The sequence below is a fragment of the Branchiostoma lanceolatum genome, chromosome 1, assembly GCF_035083965.1.
Source record: "Branchiostoma lanceolatum isolate klBraLanc5 chromosome 1, klBraLanc5.hap2, whole genome shotgun sequence".
NCBI classification, from domain to species: domain Eukaryota; kingdom Metazoa; phylum Chordata; class Leptocardii; order Amphioxiformes; family Branchiostomatidae; genus Branchiostoma; species Branchiostoma lanceolatum.
Genome location: NC_089722.1, coordinates 40376890 through 40394046, shown reverse-complemented (window position 1 = coordinate 40394046; position 17157 = coordinate 40376890). Strand labels below are relative to the sequence as shown.

General features: G+C 42.9%; 2 protein-coding genes across 2 annotated transcripts in view; both read right to left on the bottom strand.

The window, feature by feature from the left end:
- Window positions 1-13367, bottom strand: part of LOC136426573 (helicase domino-like) — a 65290-nt gene extending 51923 nt beyond the window's left edge. Inside the window, exons 1-12 of the mRNA XM_066415239.1 lie at window positions 13148-13367; window positions 12440-12753; window positions 10955-11971; window positions 8585-8632; window positions 7787-7900; window positions 6439-6646; window positions 5430-5681; window positions 4512-4756; window positions 3782-3967; window positions 2750-2890; window positions 1618-1804; window positions 766-980 (exon numbers count right to left, since the gene is read on the bottom strand). Coding sequence (XP_066271336.1) covers window positions 766-980; window positions 1618-1804; window positions 2750-2890; window positions 3782-3967; window positions 4512-4756; window positions 5430-5681; window positions 6439-6646; window positions 7787-7900; window positions 8585-8632; window positions 10955-11971; window positions 12440-12718 — 2892 coding nt within the window. The 5' untranslated portion in view covers window positions 12719-12753; window positions 13148-13367. The remainder of the gene's footprint in view (window positions 1-765; window positions 981-1617; window positions 1805-2749; window positions 2891-3781; window positions 3968-4511; window positions 4757-5429; window positions 5682-6438; window positions 6647-7786; window positions 7901-8584; window positions 8633-10954; window positions 11972-12439; window positions 12754-13147) is intronic.
- Window positions 13368-15084: 1717 nt separating this feature from the next.
- Window positions 15085-16998, bottom strand: LOC136423010 (uncharacterized). The gene is made up of 4 exons (XM_066410994.1): window positions 16460-16998; window positions 16025-16118; window positions 15320-15426; window positions 15085-15168 (listed from the first exon to the last, which is right to left on the bottom strand). Exons 1-4 carry the CDS (start codon window positions 16768-16770, stop codon window positions 15096-15098), a joined length of 585 nt encoding a protein of 194 aa, XP_066267091.1. The 5' UTR covers window positions 16771-16998; the 3' UTR covers window positions 15085-15095.
- Between the last annotated feature and the right edge of the window lie 159 nt (window positions 16999-17157).

Genomic DNA, 17157 nt, shown 5'->3' with positions numbered 1-17157 from the left:
GTTATGAGTTCACAAGCAAAACTTCAAACACAAAAATACATCCTGCCTAGAAAGACATCTAGACAGAAATAATCTGTAGCATGATTGCATTTTTCCCAGTTTTTGGATTGCCTTGGCTTCAGAAACAATCTAGACTAGGGGCCAGATGCAGGAATGTTTGAAGGATTCTTAAATTCTTAACCATAGTAAAATAAACCAAGATGACGAATTTTCTGAGAGCTTCTAGTATTTACATAATCTTGTGATGTAGTTGATTGTTCAATTTAATTGATTGATTGTGAATATGACTTGTATCCTCTGACAGGATCCACATCAGAAGACTGAAAACTTCTGCATGGGTTTTTAAAAGGAAAACATTTTCTCTCCCTCAATACGACCAGGAAGAAATGGAATTATTCAACTGGCCCGTTGTGAGGGAGTTATTCCACTTGACAAATGACTCAGGGCTCAGTGTGAACTTTTTCTGGCTTAGATTAATACTGTACTAGAGAATTGTTTCAACTGCGAACTTTAAACACAGTAAAAATCTCTCTCATCCTATTTACAAATCTCATCATCCTATTTACAAATCTCATCCCTGGGAAAAAAAGATAATTTACAGTATTTCTGACTTGAGGAGAAGAGATGCTGTGCCAGTCCTATAGCTATCCATGTAACCTTTGAGTCTTGTTTTGTAGTAAGTACACAACAGTAGTTTAGTGCTTATAAGTGGTCTTTCTTGGCCTTGCACTTAGCAAACTCCTACAAAAAAGAAACTGTCCATACTTCGTCACTGCTGGAGTTCCCGTCGACCTCCATGGACTCGGCAGGTTTCTCCAGGATCTCCGGAGGGAGTTTGGAGATGAGGTCCTCCAGAGGAACTTCACTCTCCTGCTGCAGGAGCGCTACCTCCTCATCCACATCCTCCTGGTCGTCAGCCTCCTCCTCCTGTTCCAGAGTCTCCTCATCATCACTCTCATCATCAGGGTGGAACTCATCATCTAACCATCAACAGATACATCGGTTTAACTAGGAGAAAACACTGGGAATCTGTGGTCTCAAACAAATTTTCAGGATAAATTGTACTGCTAACGAGGCATCAGAGACGGCAAACTTCACCCCCTTTCCCATACTGACTTGCTACCCTTCCAGTCTGCCTTTCAATGGCAGAAATTAAAGCAGAGAATGTATGGCAATGCTGCATTGTGTCCATTATGAATACAGAAACACACACATAAATACACATTAACACACGCACTCACACACACACACACTCGCATGCACACGTGCATGTGCTCACACACACAAACACACACACCAGGGGTTCATCTAAATCAGGAAAGAGGGGCGTTGTACCCTCTTGTTTCAGCCCAGCTCCCCCTTGTCAAATTCAGATTTTAACTAAATATGAGCATACAGCCTTCACTCAGCAATAGATTCATCCATAAATAAAGAATTCTCTCCCTCGCATGTGTGTGCTCCCTCTTGTTTAATTTTCTAGAAAAAAACCTGCACACACACACACATATGCTCTCACTCACTCACGCATACACACACACTCGCTCCGCGACCCAAACAACCCATTCCCTTGGGTTGAAGTGAATATGAATTTGAAAGAAAGACCTGCCAAACACTCACCCTCTCCTAGCGTAGCGTCCCTGCCTGGACTGGAAGCGGCTGAGCCCTGTAGCGAGGCGTCCTCCTTCAGCCCCTGGGTCAGCCAGGAGGAGTACTTCTCCGTCTGGTCCACGATGAAGTTCAGCTGCAGGTCCAACGCCTTCTTACGCTGTTCCTCCAGCCGAGAATGCTGCTTATATTGCACAACCTTAAGATACAGACAAAATGTAACTGGTTAAGCAAGAAGTCTTCTGCCAATACAGTACCACTTACAGTTCAAACTAGAATTCCCTTCAGACTTCGGTACTTTTTTTTCTGAATCACAACTGATTCTTTCCCTGTTCCTACAAGTACAGGGAAGTTTACCGGTTAATCCAGCCTGTATCGCAAGAAATACATCTTTTGCCAGAACTGCGAAAAGTTCAAAAGGCAAATGCCTGCAACTTTGGTATCTTTGTTTTGAGCCACAAAAAGTAGAATATGGCTAAATTTCAATTGATTTTGAAATAAATCTGTTACCCCAAAGTCAATACAATTTTAGCATTTGACAGTTTCAATTCTAATACATACTGAAAGTGGATGATAACCTGTTACGGAAAGTGAAAGGTAGCTGTGAATAGCAGATGCATGCAACCCTATACAAAAAAAGAACTTGTTTAGTTGTAGCATGCTCCATTGCTGCTTGTGACATGGAGAAGTCTGAGGCAGAAGCAAAGTATGCATCGATCTGGCCACATTTTGATAGGGCAACATCTGTAACGACTTGCCCATGTAACAAAATGTGGCTTCCATCAAAATCATTCAACTTGTTTCCTGATGACTAATTTTGTTGAAAACATTGCATGGGCCATTTAAAATCAGCAACACCATCTTTTCATTGAGATCCTCTTGAAAGCATAGTTCTCTACATAAGATACCCGAAGTCTAAGTAAACATTCTGTAAACTATTTATTAATTTTTCCTACGTCATGGACGACCTCAGGTTACATGGTTCGGATACAGGTCCAAACCTCTGCACCTGTGTTACATTTAGGTACGTAACCTTATGACTCAAGATGACAAGGCTTCTCGTTCTAGACATGCCTTACAGGATAGGGCTTTTTCTAGAAAACACAACATATGGGGGCATTATGAGGAAGAAACCCTGTCTTACTTTTTCAATGTTAGCCCAGAAAGCCTTGATCTCCTTGGCCATGTTGGAAGCTATTCTCCTGAGTCTTAGAGCCTCCTCCTTCTCAGCACGGACCTCCTTAGCTTTCCTCTCCTGGTGGAACCTCACAACCGCTCGGGCAAGCTGGAAAGAAGTTAACAATGAGCACACTTTATAACAGTATATCTATATATGCTAGTCAAAGATGTAAAGCTGTGCCTTCCCAAGGAGTTCTTTGTAGTGCATCATCATCATCATATTTCTTACTCTTTAATAGAGTTAAAGGGTATTCACAAAGTTCAGCTTCCAGTATTCCCTATCATGGTTTCATACATCTTGTCAGTCAGCTCGGTTCGCTTCTGGAGACCGAAGGAGCATTTTACCAGCTGACTCATATGGCGAGTAACATGACCAGCGAGACTTGTGTAACATGCTATGCTTTCTACTTATCTCTCAATTTGTCTAAATCAAATATATTGTATCCTCTGACAGGATCCACATCAGAAGACAGGACACTTCTGCATGGGTTTTTAAAAGGAAAACATTATTCTCTCCCTCAATATGACCAGGAAGAAATAGTCATTCAGCTGGCCCGTTGTGAGGGAGTTATGCTACTGACAAAACTTCTTTCCACTATGATAAAGAATTCTGGATTCCGACTGGCGCATAATTTTGCCTGGGTTTTTGTTCACCAGGTGCATTCGATAGGTCGTGAGTTCAATCTCCAATCAAGTCATACCAAAGACTTTAAATGGCACATACTGCTTTCTCTCCTTAGAAAGAGCATGGTAGTTGAACACACACCACTGACAGTGGACTAACTTTTGACAAAGTTAATAATTCGGTGAGACCATTTTTTTGTGTTTTTTAATTACAGTTCAACTTTGATACAGAATGACTTCTACCAATACAGAATGACTTCTACCAATACAGAATGACTTCTACCAATACAGAATGACTTCTACCAATACAGAATGACTTCTACCAATACAGAAGAACTATCAAGTGAAGTATCAGAATTTTTGTTTTGCCAACCTTTTTGGCAGCAGCCATTTTCCACTTCCTCTCCTGAGCGAAGTCGGTGGCGAGCCACTGCATCTCCTCGAGCAGGTAGTCCCAGTGTGCCTTGGGGCGGGGCGGCTCCTGCACCTTTGGCAGACGGCGCTGGGACCACAGACCCTCCTTCCTCAGCTCAGCCACCCTCTGTTGTACTGCAGCTTCCTATAGAGACACAGATTTAGACTATTAGCAACACAATATCATTATGTTTAACAATACCCACTACAAACTTTGAGAAGGCTGTAAAATTTCAGATCTGATAATCATGACGGAAAGACATTTTAATCATTATACATATGCATGAAGGCATATTGTATATTCCACAAGTTGAGATACAAGGTTTTAAATTGGTAGGCCAAATCTTCGAAAGTAGACAGTACCACATGTGTTCTTTTTGCAGTAAACTTGACATTGAACCTCATGTACTGAAGGAGTAGGAAACAAACCAGGGTTCTGCATATTCTGATTCTTAAAAACAGGTTTTGCAGAAACCACACCAGTTTTACATGAAGTTTCTTCTGTTTTCTGTTAATGAAAACCTTGATAAACGTTGGGAAAACAAGAACGCGTTGTTTCTATGATTTAGCAAGTTTATGTTAAGTAATTTCCTTTGTATAATTGTTATGATTTTGTAAGGGCTCCCTCAAAAATCAGTTACTCAGAATTTAAGGGACTACCCCAAAGTAAACAAAAAAGTTGGTCTTACCTGTTTGGCCCTTTCCACGATCTCCTCCTGCGATCCAATGGTCGTGTCGTACACGTGCGAGATGGAATGCTGGTGGCGCGTCTGCAGTCTCTGGCTCGAAGTTGGGGACAGCGGAGACTTTGTGCACTTTGCCACGACGGCGGCGGAGGTCCCAGACGTGGGGGAAACCATCGTGGAGACGTTCAGGGGTTTGGGGAGGTCCTTTGGCTGCTGTGGCGTCTGGAACGCTGAAAAGAGCACAGAAGCTGAGCCAAAGGGAGAAATGAAATTAAAGATGAAACAAAACATCAGCATTCTTTTTAGATACTCTTTCTCATAAATTTTGTTTGCACTGGTGACAGCTAGATCTTTTCACTAACGCTTTTATCTACCAGAATTCTTTTTTTCTTTTATTTGGCGAGAAAGCAGTCAAACCTGTCTTTAGTAAAGGAAATGATGGCTTGAGGGAAACTTTCAAAGAAGACAAGGTGGTCACTATTGACATGATTCTTAGTCTTAATGCTTGAGTGATGGGAAAAACACCAAAAAGGGACACATTGGCCTTGTGGTCCATTGGCATACATAGTAACTAACTGTATGTAGGTTGGAAAATTATAATGTTCAAGATAGAACAGGAAAACTAGAGTTAAGTATTTGTGCTACATAAACTTCAGGTTTGCTATGTTAGTTTAGCAATTACAGGGTCTTTTTATAAATATGAATTGGTATTGACTTTTTCCTTTTATTTGAGTTGAATGTGTGATAGTTGTGTGCCGATTTGTTAAAAGTAGAAAGAACGCTAGCAAGAAAAAACACCCCTCCCAAGGAAATGGAATGGCTACCCTGTGACATCACAAATTCAAGATGGCGACCACCATTCATGCCAACGGATCCAACAAAGGTTTTGCTACGCAAACCTGTAACATGAGATGTACTTACTTGGTGGCTGTGGCTCTGACATAGTTCTCTGCACCATGCCAGGTGGAGTCTGTGGCACTGTCTGGGGGAGTGTGGAGGGCTGGGGCTGGCTCAACTGGTGCTGGAGAGAGGGGTGGGTCGGCAGGGGCTGGGGGCTGTGCATGGGGGCTGTGCTGGGCACCGCAGGACCGAAGGGGGAAGGGTATGGAGGGGGCTGCTGTTGGGCTGTGAAGGGGGTGGACTGCTGCTGCTGTTGGGCTGCTACAAGACCACCTGAAATGAAGAGGATAAAATGTTAAAATCTTGTCTTATACACATGTATCATAAAAAAATAGGTATGCCAATACTGTTAATCACTTTAATATAGCGGCAGGAAAATATAGCGGTTAGGGGAAAATGGAGTAGGTCACAGCACTTAATTTTAACGGTGGGAAGAAACATTACTATGACATAGTGTCTCAAACATTAGTGATCAAATATCCGCGATGAAAAAATTTAAGCTGTTGACTAGTGACTGTTAAATCAGCTAAAAATTAAGTTACAGTTAACAAATCAAGAATTACAGTAACAAATGCCATCTGTATGTTTAGCTGTCTTACACAACCTGGTACTGTTTATGTTGTACTGTCTCACGCCACTTCAACGCTGACACAGAGGAAACAGCAGATTACCGTTAAGTAAACTGTGCTGGGAACTGTTGCCATGATGGGCTTTTCTTTGTTTCTATATCTGTAAATGCCTTAAGTTTGCAGTGACTTTATTTCACAGTAGGGAGAAAATGCAGTGTTTGCAGTGGTTTCAAATTCGCGGTTGGAACAAGGTGGTTGGCGGACAGAACAAGCATTTTTGTGGTGGTATCAAGACCGCAATAAAGAAGTTACCGCAAAAGCTACAAACACTAAATCACTGCAAACTTAGATGTATTTACGGTATTATACACAAAGATCACTGGAGTGCCGTATAAGTACCAAGCACTATAAGACATGAAGCTACAAAGTCTTAGATTAAAGATTCAACATTTGGCATGTACCTTGCATGGAGCTCATGAGCTGCTGCTGCAGTGCCTGGTTCTGTGGGTGGAACACCATCCCGTGCCGCCCGCCCGGAGGTCTGCTGGGCTCCGCCGCCGCCTGGACCTGCTGTCGCCTGAACGCCTCGATCTCCAAGTTGTTTGCGTTCGTCGCCACCGGCATTCCCGCGTGAAGCTCCACGTGCGACTGCACCTGCTGCTGTTGTTGCTGTATGGGTAAAAAAAAATGGCTTTAGTTTCAGTGACCTGTTTCTAAACCTACAGACGTTTCACGACTTGCCGACTACTACTACACGTAGCCTGAGACCCAGCCTTGCTCGCGGTGTTGGTGTCTCGCCAACAAGGCTGGGTTCCAGGCTAGCCTACGTATGCGGACAACAACGGGAGGAGGGTACGAGAGCGCTAGAGCTACAGCACGATCCACTTGACTGCCAGTCTACTGCATGCGTGAGGGTCTAGGATGGAAACTGCTGGGTGTAAGCTGCCTGGGGGGAGGGGGAGAGACACGGACGAACATGTGTGCACTGACTACGGTACGTCTGCTTGGTGTGGCAACAGGGCACAAAATACCAACCTCAAACCTGCACTTATCAGAAGATAAATTGCGAGTGAAAAATTGTGAAAACCTGCAGTTCTAGAGGCTAATAGAATATTCTTTTCGTGGGGTGAATTAATTTAATCTTAAGCTTCAACCTGCTTAGGTAGTCGCTTGGCACCCAAATTGCATTGGTTGTAGGTTAGGCAGCAGGAAGAAGGCTAAAGAAAGCTACAACTGGTATAGCAGTCTCTTTTGCCGTTGCTATTTCCTTTTGTGCACCTTTTTGTTTTAGTAATTCCCCTAGCACATGGAAGCTAATGTCTTCAATGCTTGCCAATACTTTCCACTTCCATATAAGCCAAGCAGGCAGACATTAAAGCATCTTGGAAAGACATTTATCACAGACACTTGAAGTCCTTTCCAATCGAACGTCAAGAAAATTCATTTCCATCGATGTATCATTTTGCTTCATTTTCGTAAATGTTACCAGAATTCTTCAAAACTGATTTCGCATGTTTCATAATCGGTCAGGCATTTCAGACTGCATCAACTGTGTTTTGACAGTGACGTCTGTGAAAAAGAGGAAGTATTTTGTGCCCCGGCTACATGGAAAGGAGTGTTGATTCTTCAGAAAACCGTTGCTGTTGGCTGAGCTGAATAATTTTTGTCCCTTTCAATATTGAAAGTCCATTATTGATACATCATTTTGGTTCCTTTTCGTATATGTGATTTTGCAGGTAACTGAAAAAGAAAAAGAGGAAGTATTCTGTGCCCCGGCTACATGAAAAGGAGTGTTGATCATTCATTAACCTGCTGCTGTTGACTGAGCTGTGAGATCGCGCTGACTTCCGGCGGCAGTTGGGTGGAGATGGCCACAGGCGTGCACACGGGGATGTTACTGCCGCTCGTCGTCATTACTTTAACCTGACGGAGAGAAGTCCTACATTCAGAACACACGCCAGAGACAGAGAGAACGCCCCCCTCCCCTCATATCAAAAACACTGGTCACTTTGAAATCAGAAAAACTCTGGAAGGAATGCTTAAATTTCAAAGTGAAACTGATTTTGAATTACAACTTTTTTGTACCGAAGTGTTTTATTCAATCTGACGTTTTGATGACTGTTATTTTCCTAAGGGCAATACTGACTTTGGTTATAACTTCCCATTGCCGCAGTGTGAAGAATGCAATTTTTTCAAACTTGTCTTTGGTTGTATTTTGAGATTCTAAACTCTAATATCCTATATATTTTGTGACAGAGAAAAGATAACTTTTTTCATAGACGACATGCGAAACCTACATGAGTTATTCAGTAACAAATTTTGCATGTAGGCTTCATACATTTTAAAATTTGGAAAATGGCCTTTGAGATTTTAAGTGACCAGTATTTAAAGCTCTCTATGCGTTTCAAACCACGATACGGCTGCCAAGACAGGACCACAAGAAAAATGTATAATTATAATAATAAAAAAAGGAAAAAAATATTTCAGTGACAGCTTTGGCTCATGCATGCAGATACTGCAGTACTATCACACAAAGCTAGATGGCTCTCCTAAGTGAAAGACGAAAAGTGGAATGCATCAATGGAAAACGTGGATGATGGTATGCACCTGTGAGAATGAGACATTTGGTCTACTTGAGGGTCTAGGCGCTGATCTCTGAAAGCAAAATGTACTAATGTCAGGAGGTAGCAATTGCAGTACTATAGCATATCCAGTATGCAGAAAAAAACAGGTATGTTACTTAGCATCAGAACATTGCAAAGGTTTGTTTAGAGAGCTGCTAAACTGATCAAGATATGTTAAGTGCTAAAACAGAGCGGAGTAGTTTGAAGCAGGACTTAACTGTAGCTTCACACACATGCAAAGTTGGACTTAGCAAATTTTCGACTTAACACCCCCAGTCTTTGTCAAGGAACGAACACTCAACTGAGTCACACTTTTTAATCAATAAAAATCAACATCACAGAAACCGTGAATTATTCAATTCTTGACAAAAACTGATGTTGTGCAGTTGAAAGTTTGGGTAAGTCCAACTTTTCTTGTGTTAAAAATTACAGTTAAGCCCTGCTTCAGAATGGATTCCTACCAACACAGACAAACTTTCAAGCTCACAACGGAACAATCAAATTCCTTGACTGCTTAACTTCACATCCCTTACTTTCTCATCTTGTCTTCAAGTTATAACTTCTTTACAACTTCTATTTGCTTGATCTTTGTTAAAACCTAAGAGGGTAACTGTTTTGCTACTGCAAGCCATCACGTTATAATATCACTGAATATTCAAATGAAATATCAGTTCGAATCAAATGTTATTTGTATGGATTGCACATGTTGTAGATAGAGTGCGTCATGAATATTTCATTACTTTCAGCCTGTGGTTTTGCAGCTATCTGACTCTGAAGTTTTCTTATGATGACGTAAGGTTCAGTTTGTATCTACACTGTGTGTTCACTAACCAATATAAATATAAGAAAATAATAAATTGTCAAGGATTCCACTTCCTGACAAACTCTGTACATGAACAGTTTTTTTAAATCCTGAGCGCTGCCTACACAACTAGTTAGTCAAATTAACATAGTCTTTGATGAACTGGACATGCATCAGCCACTATACACTACACTGCAACCAAGTGCCAACAACAGTGTTATTATGTGCAAACAATGCAATCAAAACGAAAGTCATTGACAAAGTTAGTGTTTAGAAATTGTTTTTTCTTTCAATACCACAAGAAGCAATGTACACTCCCTAAACCAGTGTTTCCGCCAGAGGGGCGTCTTCCCGTCAAATGACGGCCTTATGTCGCTTTGGACGGCCTGAACTCAGACATAGGCCGTCCTCTTTAAAAAAAAGACAAACTAAATGCCGAGAAATCGGGGAAAAAAATACGAGAGGTCGGCATAATTTCTTTGTTTTTCTTTGTTACTGCGGGCGTGGGGACGCTCTATATCGTTGGACATTCACACTCTTTTGTTTGTTGCTATTGTTAAGCTTGCGAAGAATCGATGTCGGTGCCTTTGGCATACGGTGATCTCATTAAAAACCCGTTTTTCAAGACTCAATCGAAGAAAGTCATCGAAGCAAACAAGAAAAACGTAAACAAAACAAGAATTTCGCCCGTGCATTTCAGCCTCTACGTCGTAATTTGCCGCGATTCGCCGTCATTTCTGACCGTATTCGACACAATATATATTCCTTTGAGTGTTTTTCCGTGAAAATTCTCCATATGTACCGTAGATAAATCATAATTTTCGCTATGAGTTCACATAAGTCGAGCCGCAACCTGCCCCGTCCCGGGCCGTCCGCCATGTTTTTAAGCTCATTGATATGCAAGGTTTTAAGCGCTGATTGGTCCGCGTCATAAAATCCTGTGCTCTGATTGGTTGACGGCAAGATGTCACGTGACCACAGGGCGGGAAAACCCCTTTACACTTCAGACGCTTCTGGTCACTAGTATACTTTATATAGATCGCATTTTGTGACGATTGAAGCAGTATTAAAGCGACCTTCGTAACAAATTGATTTTGAAAAATTAACAAAGTCTTTTCTGATCACAACATTCAGTTACTTTTCCTGGTCAATTAATTTTCGCGGTACGGTCAATTAATTTTCGCGGTACGGCCCTCCCCAAGTGGACGGCCTCTCAGTCGCGGTCTGGCGGAAACACTGCCCTAAACATAGCAAGAATCTAATCAAAACTAGTTTTAAAGCAATTTAAAGCTGAAGAAATCATGTCAGATCCCATTCAATACAATCAAAGTTAGTACTGTCTTTGTCAATCATCCCAAAAAGCCTCACTAGTAAGCTTGAGAAGACTAAACAAATTAAAGAAATAACTGTTTAAAGAATAATGAGAAATAATCTAAAAGGCACGATGCATAAACAGTTCCGATGCACTTGTTGTATCGTTCCTTAGTTAGTTGTGGGTGCAAGTCTGACGAAAATTACTTGGTTAATTAGTAGCAATAATAACGATCTCACCTCATCGTTGATTCTCTGTTCTTTTGGTTCTTCCTCTTCATCTTCGTCCAAGTTGTGTTGCTTGAGGAACTTAAGTAGAGTGGGCGTGCCCCGCTTCTTAAACGCTAGGTAGTCCATCATTATCTGACCGTTTTGAAGGAAGAACAGTTCCGTCAGCCTCTCGTTGTGTAACTCCTTGATTTGGTTCAGTTCCTTGCTGTGATGCTCTACCAAGAGTTTACGATAGTGCGCCGCTTCGGGAGTCTGCGGAGGTTTTTCCTCCAGCCTTCTTAGCGACTGTTTCTTAACGGGGATCGGGCTGGTGTGTGGGCTGGGGGTAGTTCGTATGGGACTGGTTTGGCTGACTCCTGGATTCATGACGTATCCGCTAGCTATCGGACTTGTCCTGTTCATATCGTACGACGCCCGGGTAGGGCTATATGAGGGTCTCCGCTGTTCGACTTGCCCCATCTGACGCATACCCATACCGGGGAGTCCATGCCCCAACCCGGTGGGGCTCGCGAGAGGCGGTATGTTCCCCCGCGTGGGGCTCTGTCCGTGGTGGTGGATCGTACCACCCGTCTGCTGCTGCGGGGGGTACCCCATGGCCACCCGCTGCATCTCCTGCTCAGAATAAGTCTTTCTGAACTCCTGGAACATAAAGTGTCCGCTCCCCGATGGACTCACGCTCAGCTGGCGCATGGGCGAGTGCATCCCCTGCTGCAGGCCTTGCTCCAGGGGGAAGCCGCGCGTCGGGCTCAGCGGCATGCCCATCGTGCCCATCATCTGCGTGGTGGCCATCTGGGGGTTCCCGCGTTGGAGGTGCATCGGACTGGCCATGGACGGCGAGGGCTGTTGTTGCGGAAGGCCGGTAGGAGAGGGGCTCGAAGCGGGAAGGAACCCGGGCGAACCGGCAGGGTCGAACCGCCGTGTAACCAAGGGCGATGTGGCCGGGCTTTGGAACGAGGGCGAAGTGGTGGGGCGGCTCATGGGCATGCTGAGCGTCGTCATGGGCATCCCCATGGTATTCATGGGCACCTGTGGCAGGAATTGGACGTTACTTGTGATCTTATAGTTATTGTATAATTTCTGCCGGGCTCGAAATACTCGATTTCTGTTTTCTGCAATGGTCTGGATTTCAACTTGCCAAATTGCATGTTGTTTATATATCTTTATCAAAAATTTCCCTATGATTCATAGTATGAATTGCAGATAAGTATTTCGAGCTGAGTAACTGTGATATACTACAGTATAATTTGTTTTTGGATTAGATCGCTAGTATTGTAAATATGTATATCTTATTGCTGTTAGCACACATCAGAAGCAAGCTTGAATGTTAAGCAATTTCTGTAAGTAGATTCTAGTTCACAGATGTCCTCGTTCAAGTTCAAGATTCTAGTAGGTAGTATTTCAGTAGTAAGAAAAATTGTATGACTATGAGGTAAGCGACGACCAGTTATTCTATCACTATTGAAGAGTCTTAAATCATAATAAACCAAAGCTAACCTGCATGTGCCCCACGGGGGAGGGGCGTGTCGTCTGCCCCTGGGGTAGGGGTGACACCGGCCCCATCCCCTGCACCGCCCCAGGGTGGCTGTTGGCAGCCATCATGTAATGCTGCAGGGGGCTCTGCTGCTGGTGGAAGGAGGGGGACTGCGGCGGCAGCTGCTCGGGGGGCATCTCGCCAGGCCCGGGGAAGCCGCCCTCGCCTCCTCCCGGGCCGTCCTGCGACTTGCCCCGCCGGATCTGGCCCTGCGGGTCGGTCACGCTTCCCCGCCGCATCATGCTGATGGGGGCTGCCCGAGGGGTCCCTACACACCCTCACGGGGGGAAACAAAACGTACAATTTACTACAAGTTACCGATCCTGGTGCCAGATAGCGTGGTGAGGTGTTAGAAGTTGATGTCACTTGTCGATCGGGAAGTTTTATTGAATTCTGACGACGTTAAAAAGTGAACGCCTGAATTTCATGCATTTCATGATTAGCGCCAAAGTCGACCACGCCAAGATGGCGGACACCTGCGACGGACGAAAACTGCCAATTTTGGTCGGAATTTAACGAAAAAGGTGTCAAACGATTCGTAAGATATGATTTCACGATGGATATGATGACAAAAATTGATAATTACTTTTCTGTCGAATTTTGCGGCCCGTTCTTTGTTAGCCACAATGCATTGCGCGCCGCCATTTTCAAAAGGAAAAGCCGACCCTTACCTCGATTTTCTATCCGCAGAAATCCATCTGTGATGATGCCATCCACGGATCACTTCCCTCAATCCACACGGAGAATTCTCCGAAGATTTATTTTCTGGTGTTTTTTCGTGTTCTCAGGCAGTTCTAAGTGTCCAAAACACAACCATTTTCGACGATTACTTCCGCCTAGCAAATCTGATGACAAAATGGCGGGTCTACTACCTTGCCGCGATGCGCTTGCGCACATAAATTAACCTCACTCTCACATTACTTCAAGACCGAACGCCGATGTAACGAGGTCCCTGATTGGATGACCGGCCAATTCAGCCCGTGGTCTCCCAGCGCCCCCTGTCAATAAATAGTAGAAACGCAACCTGTTTTTGTTTGATTCCTTTGTGATGTGACCTTTGTTTTCCTCGTAAATATTGGATGCAGACGTCATCGCGTTACCTTTTGTGGACAAAGGGCAATTGCAAACAGTGGCAACAGTTAGTTGCCAATATTTCCACGTGGAAAGGGCACGCCTAGCAACCAACAGACGTCAGTTTTATCATATAATTTATGTTTTCCTTCTGACTCGAAGTTGGGGACTGATATGAAAAAAAACCCAATACAGCACAAAATTTGATAGTGCATCAAAAGAAAACGCATTTTGAAGATTTTCTTAAGATGTTCAATTGATTGAAATATAAACAAACCTCTAGCCACTGGAACTGAATACATTGAAAAGATAGATAGGTACAGATACGTGTTCTACTTCTGTTGCCTGTACCTTTATATGCTCTTGTGACATTTAATATAAGTTACCAAATTACAGGAAGAAGAGTAAATTCTTGCAGTGGAGATAGTCACAGCTTCAGAAAAATGCAAGCTACCAGCACATACAACATCGAAATATTTCAATCAGATCGAAGCAACAGTAAACGGATGTAAAGGGCGTATCTTATTATAATATTGTTGTGAGATGATTCTGGTCTTGCATCCAACAAATCATCACTTATTAAGTTCCAGTTCATGTGGTAGTGCATGACAGCCTGTTACATATTGTTCATTCAAGTCAACAGATTGTTTCCTAAAAGGCAAAATCAAACTGCAGTTCACTAGCATAATTGTTGCAAGAAAACTGAAAATGTTGAATTAAACACTATAGCCGTCCATTGTACCAAAAATGGATCCCACAAGACATGCAAGAGATGATTACTGGGAGGGGGAGTCCCTAATGGTATTTCAACCTCCCTGCAGTGCATTGGCGCCACCTAGCGAAACATATATGAACAGCAGCTACTTCATGCATACAAGTGTTTGAATTGGTACCTTCCTTTTAAGTGGGTGGATTTGAAGTTCAAAACAACAAACACTCATAACAAACATTCTCTGGTCTTAAAACACAATTCACTTTTATTATCAACAGACAGATAAACACAGTTGATAAACTTTACTTTGTTTATACATTGATACATGTTTGTTAGGGAGAGTCTTTGGCTCTTAAGAAGGTTATGTTGTATGTATGCTCCAAAAAAAGGCACTTAAGGCCTCACAGACTTTATTCTATGGATGACATGCTCTGGTGGTCACTGATATGAGCACAAAAATAAAATGAGTCTCACTTGCATGGTATTGGTAGGACTTTGATAGCTTATAGATTGGATAATAATAATACAAGAGCCGGTCCATATCAAGTTGTGGGTGAAATTTCCTGGGTCATGTTTCTCTTTGCACTCTTTCAATGAAGGTTTCATTTGGCTGGAAAAAAAGAAGAAAGGTTGTGTCATTGAATGAATCATTTGAAGTCAGAACAAACGCAACTCTACTTCAGTTTGCTTTACACAAACAGAAGCAGCTTTCACTATATAATGTCAGTGGTTATCCTAGTCAATATCTATAGATTCTGCCACTTTATTTCACAATTAATCTTAATCTGCCAAAGACTCAAAATGCTGTAACTGTTCATCTATTTGTACAAAGCAGATTAGAAGAAAGATACAAGCAAAGATAAATGACTTACTACTACTCTAGCCACTGGTACATCCTCTTCCTCTTCCCTGGAATGATGATATTGGGGTATCAAATGTCAGTTGGAGGAAGAAAAGTAACAGAAACATTGTCATTCATTATTTAGAAAACAACAACTTTATCATTATAACTTAAAAGACAATGAGAAACTGCATCATCATTAAGCTCTAGATAACCAACCTGAGTGGACTGTGGTCATCATCATCATCATCATCATCATCATCACTGCTGATGTCATCAGTATCCCATGATTCAACACTGAAGTTCTTCTGTTGGAGTGCAGACACCTGGGAGGGGTCAAAGGGTACTGATTATGCCTGAATCATTATCCAATCAGCAACTTCAGGTTAACATCCCCTCCAGAGGACTGTAATCCTTTCCACTGCAAGTTGGTTGAGTGATACCCTGGGAGTCCAGGCACCGTAATCGGATCCCCGCACGCGCGCCCAAGCTTTTACGGCCCACCCTCCCGCTGCCCCCCGAAGACCGACCCCGCCCCACTCTCCGCTGCAAACCCAAGCTCCGCTATCCGATCCGGTAATCGGATAGCGGTGTAATCGGATAGCGGAGTTTGGGTCTGAGCGGAGAGTGGGGCGGGGTCAGTCTTCGGGGGGCAGCGGGAGGGTGAGACGTGAAAGCTTGGGCGCGCGTGCGGGGATCCGATTACGGTGCCTGGACTCCCAGGGTAGTTGAGTGACAACAACCAGGATAAAAACTCCCAAACTCCAAGTCCCTACATCAGGCACACTACAGGTATATGCTATCCCCTCTGACATAGGATCTCCAGTGACGCAAGATCGACTAAGAGCCAACAGTTTGGGAGAGGACTCTTTAGTACAGACAAGATAAAATCCTTCTTTGTCCAACAGGTACGTCTTTTGTTACCTGTTTGAGGAAGCCCTTCACCATGGACTGGTCGTAATCACGGACTGCGACTTCAGTCAGGCCTTTCCTCCACCTCGCCTGGGGATTACTGGGTCTGAACAACAAAGAAATAATGACACTATTTGGGGATAAGGATTTTCTATATGTGTAACCATTAATAAGAAGATTATAAAACAACAAAAGGCAATTTGACAGGTATTTCAAATCAATTGCACAGGTGATACATGTAGAATATTGTTTGGGAGAACAAGCTGCAGGAATTAAAATCATTCCAGTTCACCCATTGGCATCAAGTTTAAATGTCTGACAACATATATAACGTTACATTGTAATCTACTTTCACCACAGTTTAACACTATAACAGTTATATACTACCATGAACAGCTAGTGTAACGTTGAACGAATGAAATTGAAACTTAGGTTGAAACGCCATACTTCCTCGAATGTTTCCTTTTTCTCGGCACTCCTGACAGGTTCGACTGCAACTCCAGAATGTCACTCCTGGACCCGTCTTCACTTTCACTTCTCGCGGTTTCCTCCTCAGGACTCTCTTTTCTTCTTCTCTTCTTCTTGGGAGTACTGCTGGCACTGCTACAGTCGCTGCTAGGTTCTGAGTGACTTGGTTTGAAGTCTTTATCTTGGCGATCTGTTTCTTCCTTGCTGGAGTCGCTCGAACCGCTCGAAGTGGCGTATACGCTTAAGACGGGCGACGGAGACTTCTTTCTTGGTGATCTTCTAACTTCCATACTTCCTGATTTGGTCAGGAATTTTAGTCTCTATCCAGATCTAACGTTGTCTACGATTAGAACTGACGGGAGTACTATGCAACTGTTCTGTTTTGTTGCTGCTGGTCCTGTTTAACACATATTCTTGGTTCCAACTGCAGGAAAAGGTTTCTCTGCATCCTTCCACGATTTCTTGTTGCTACAAGACTAACCTTTGACCCACAGGAAGATAGGCCTTTCCTTGGTAAATAAAAGTATGCCTATTCAAGTATTCCAAGATACACGAAGATATTGGCATTCTAAAATGTTTTTAGCTATCAAAAGATTCTGAAGCTAATATCTAGTCTATTTTATTTCAATATTTGATTAGTTAATGGGTATATTTATAATGATTTGCTGATAATATAC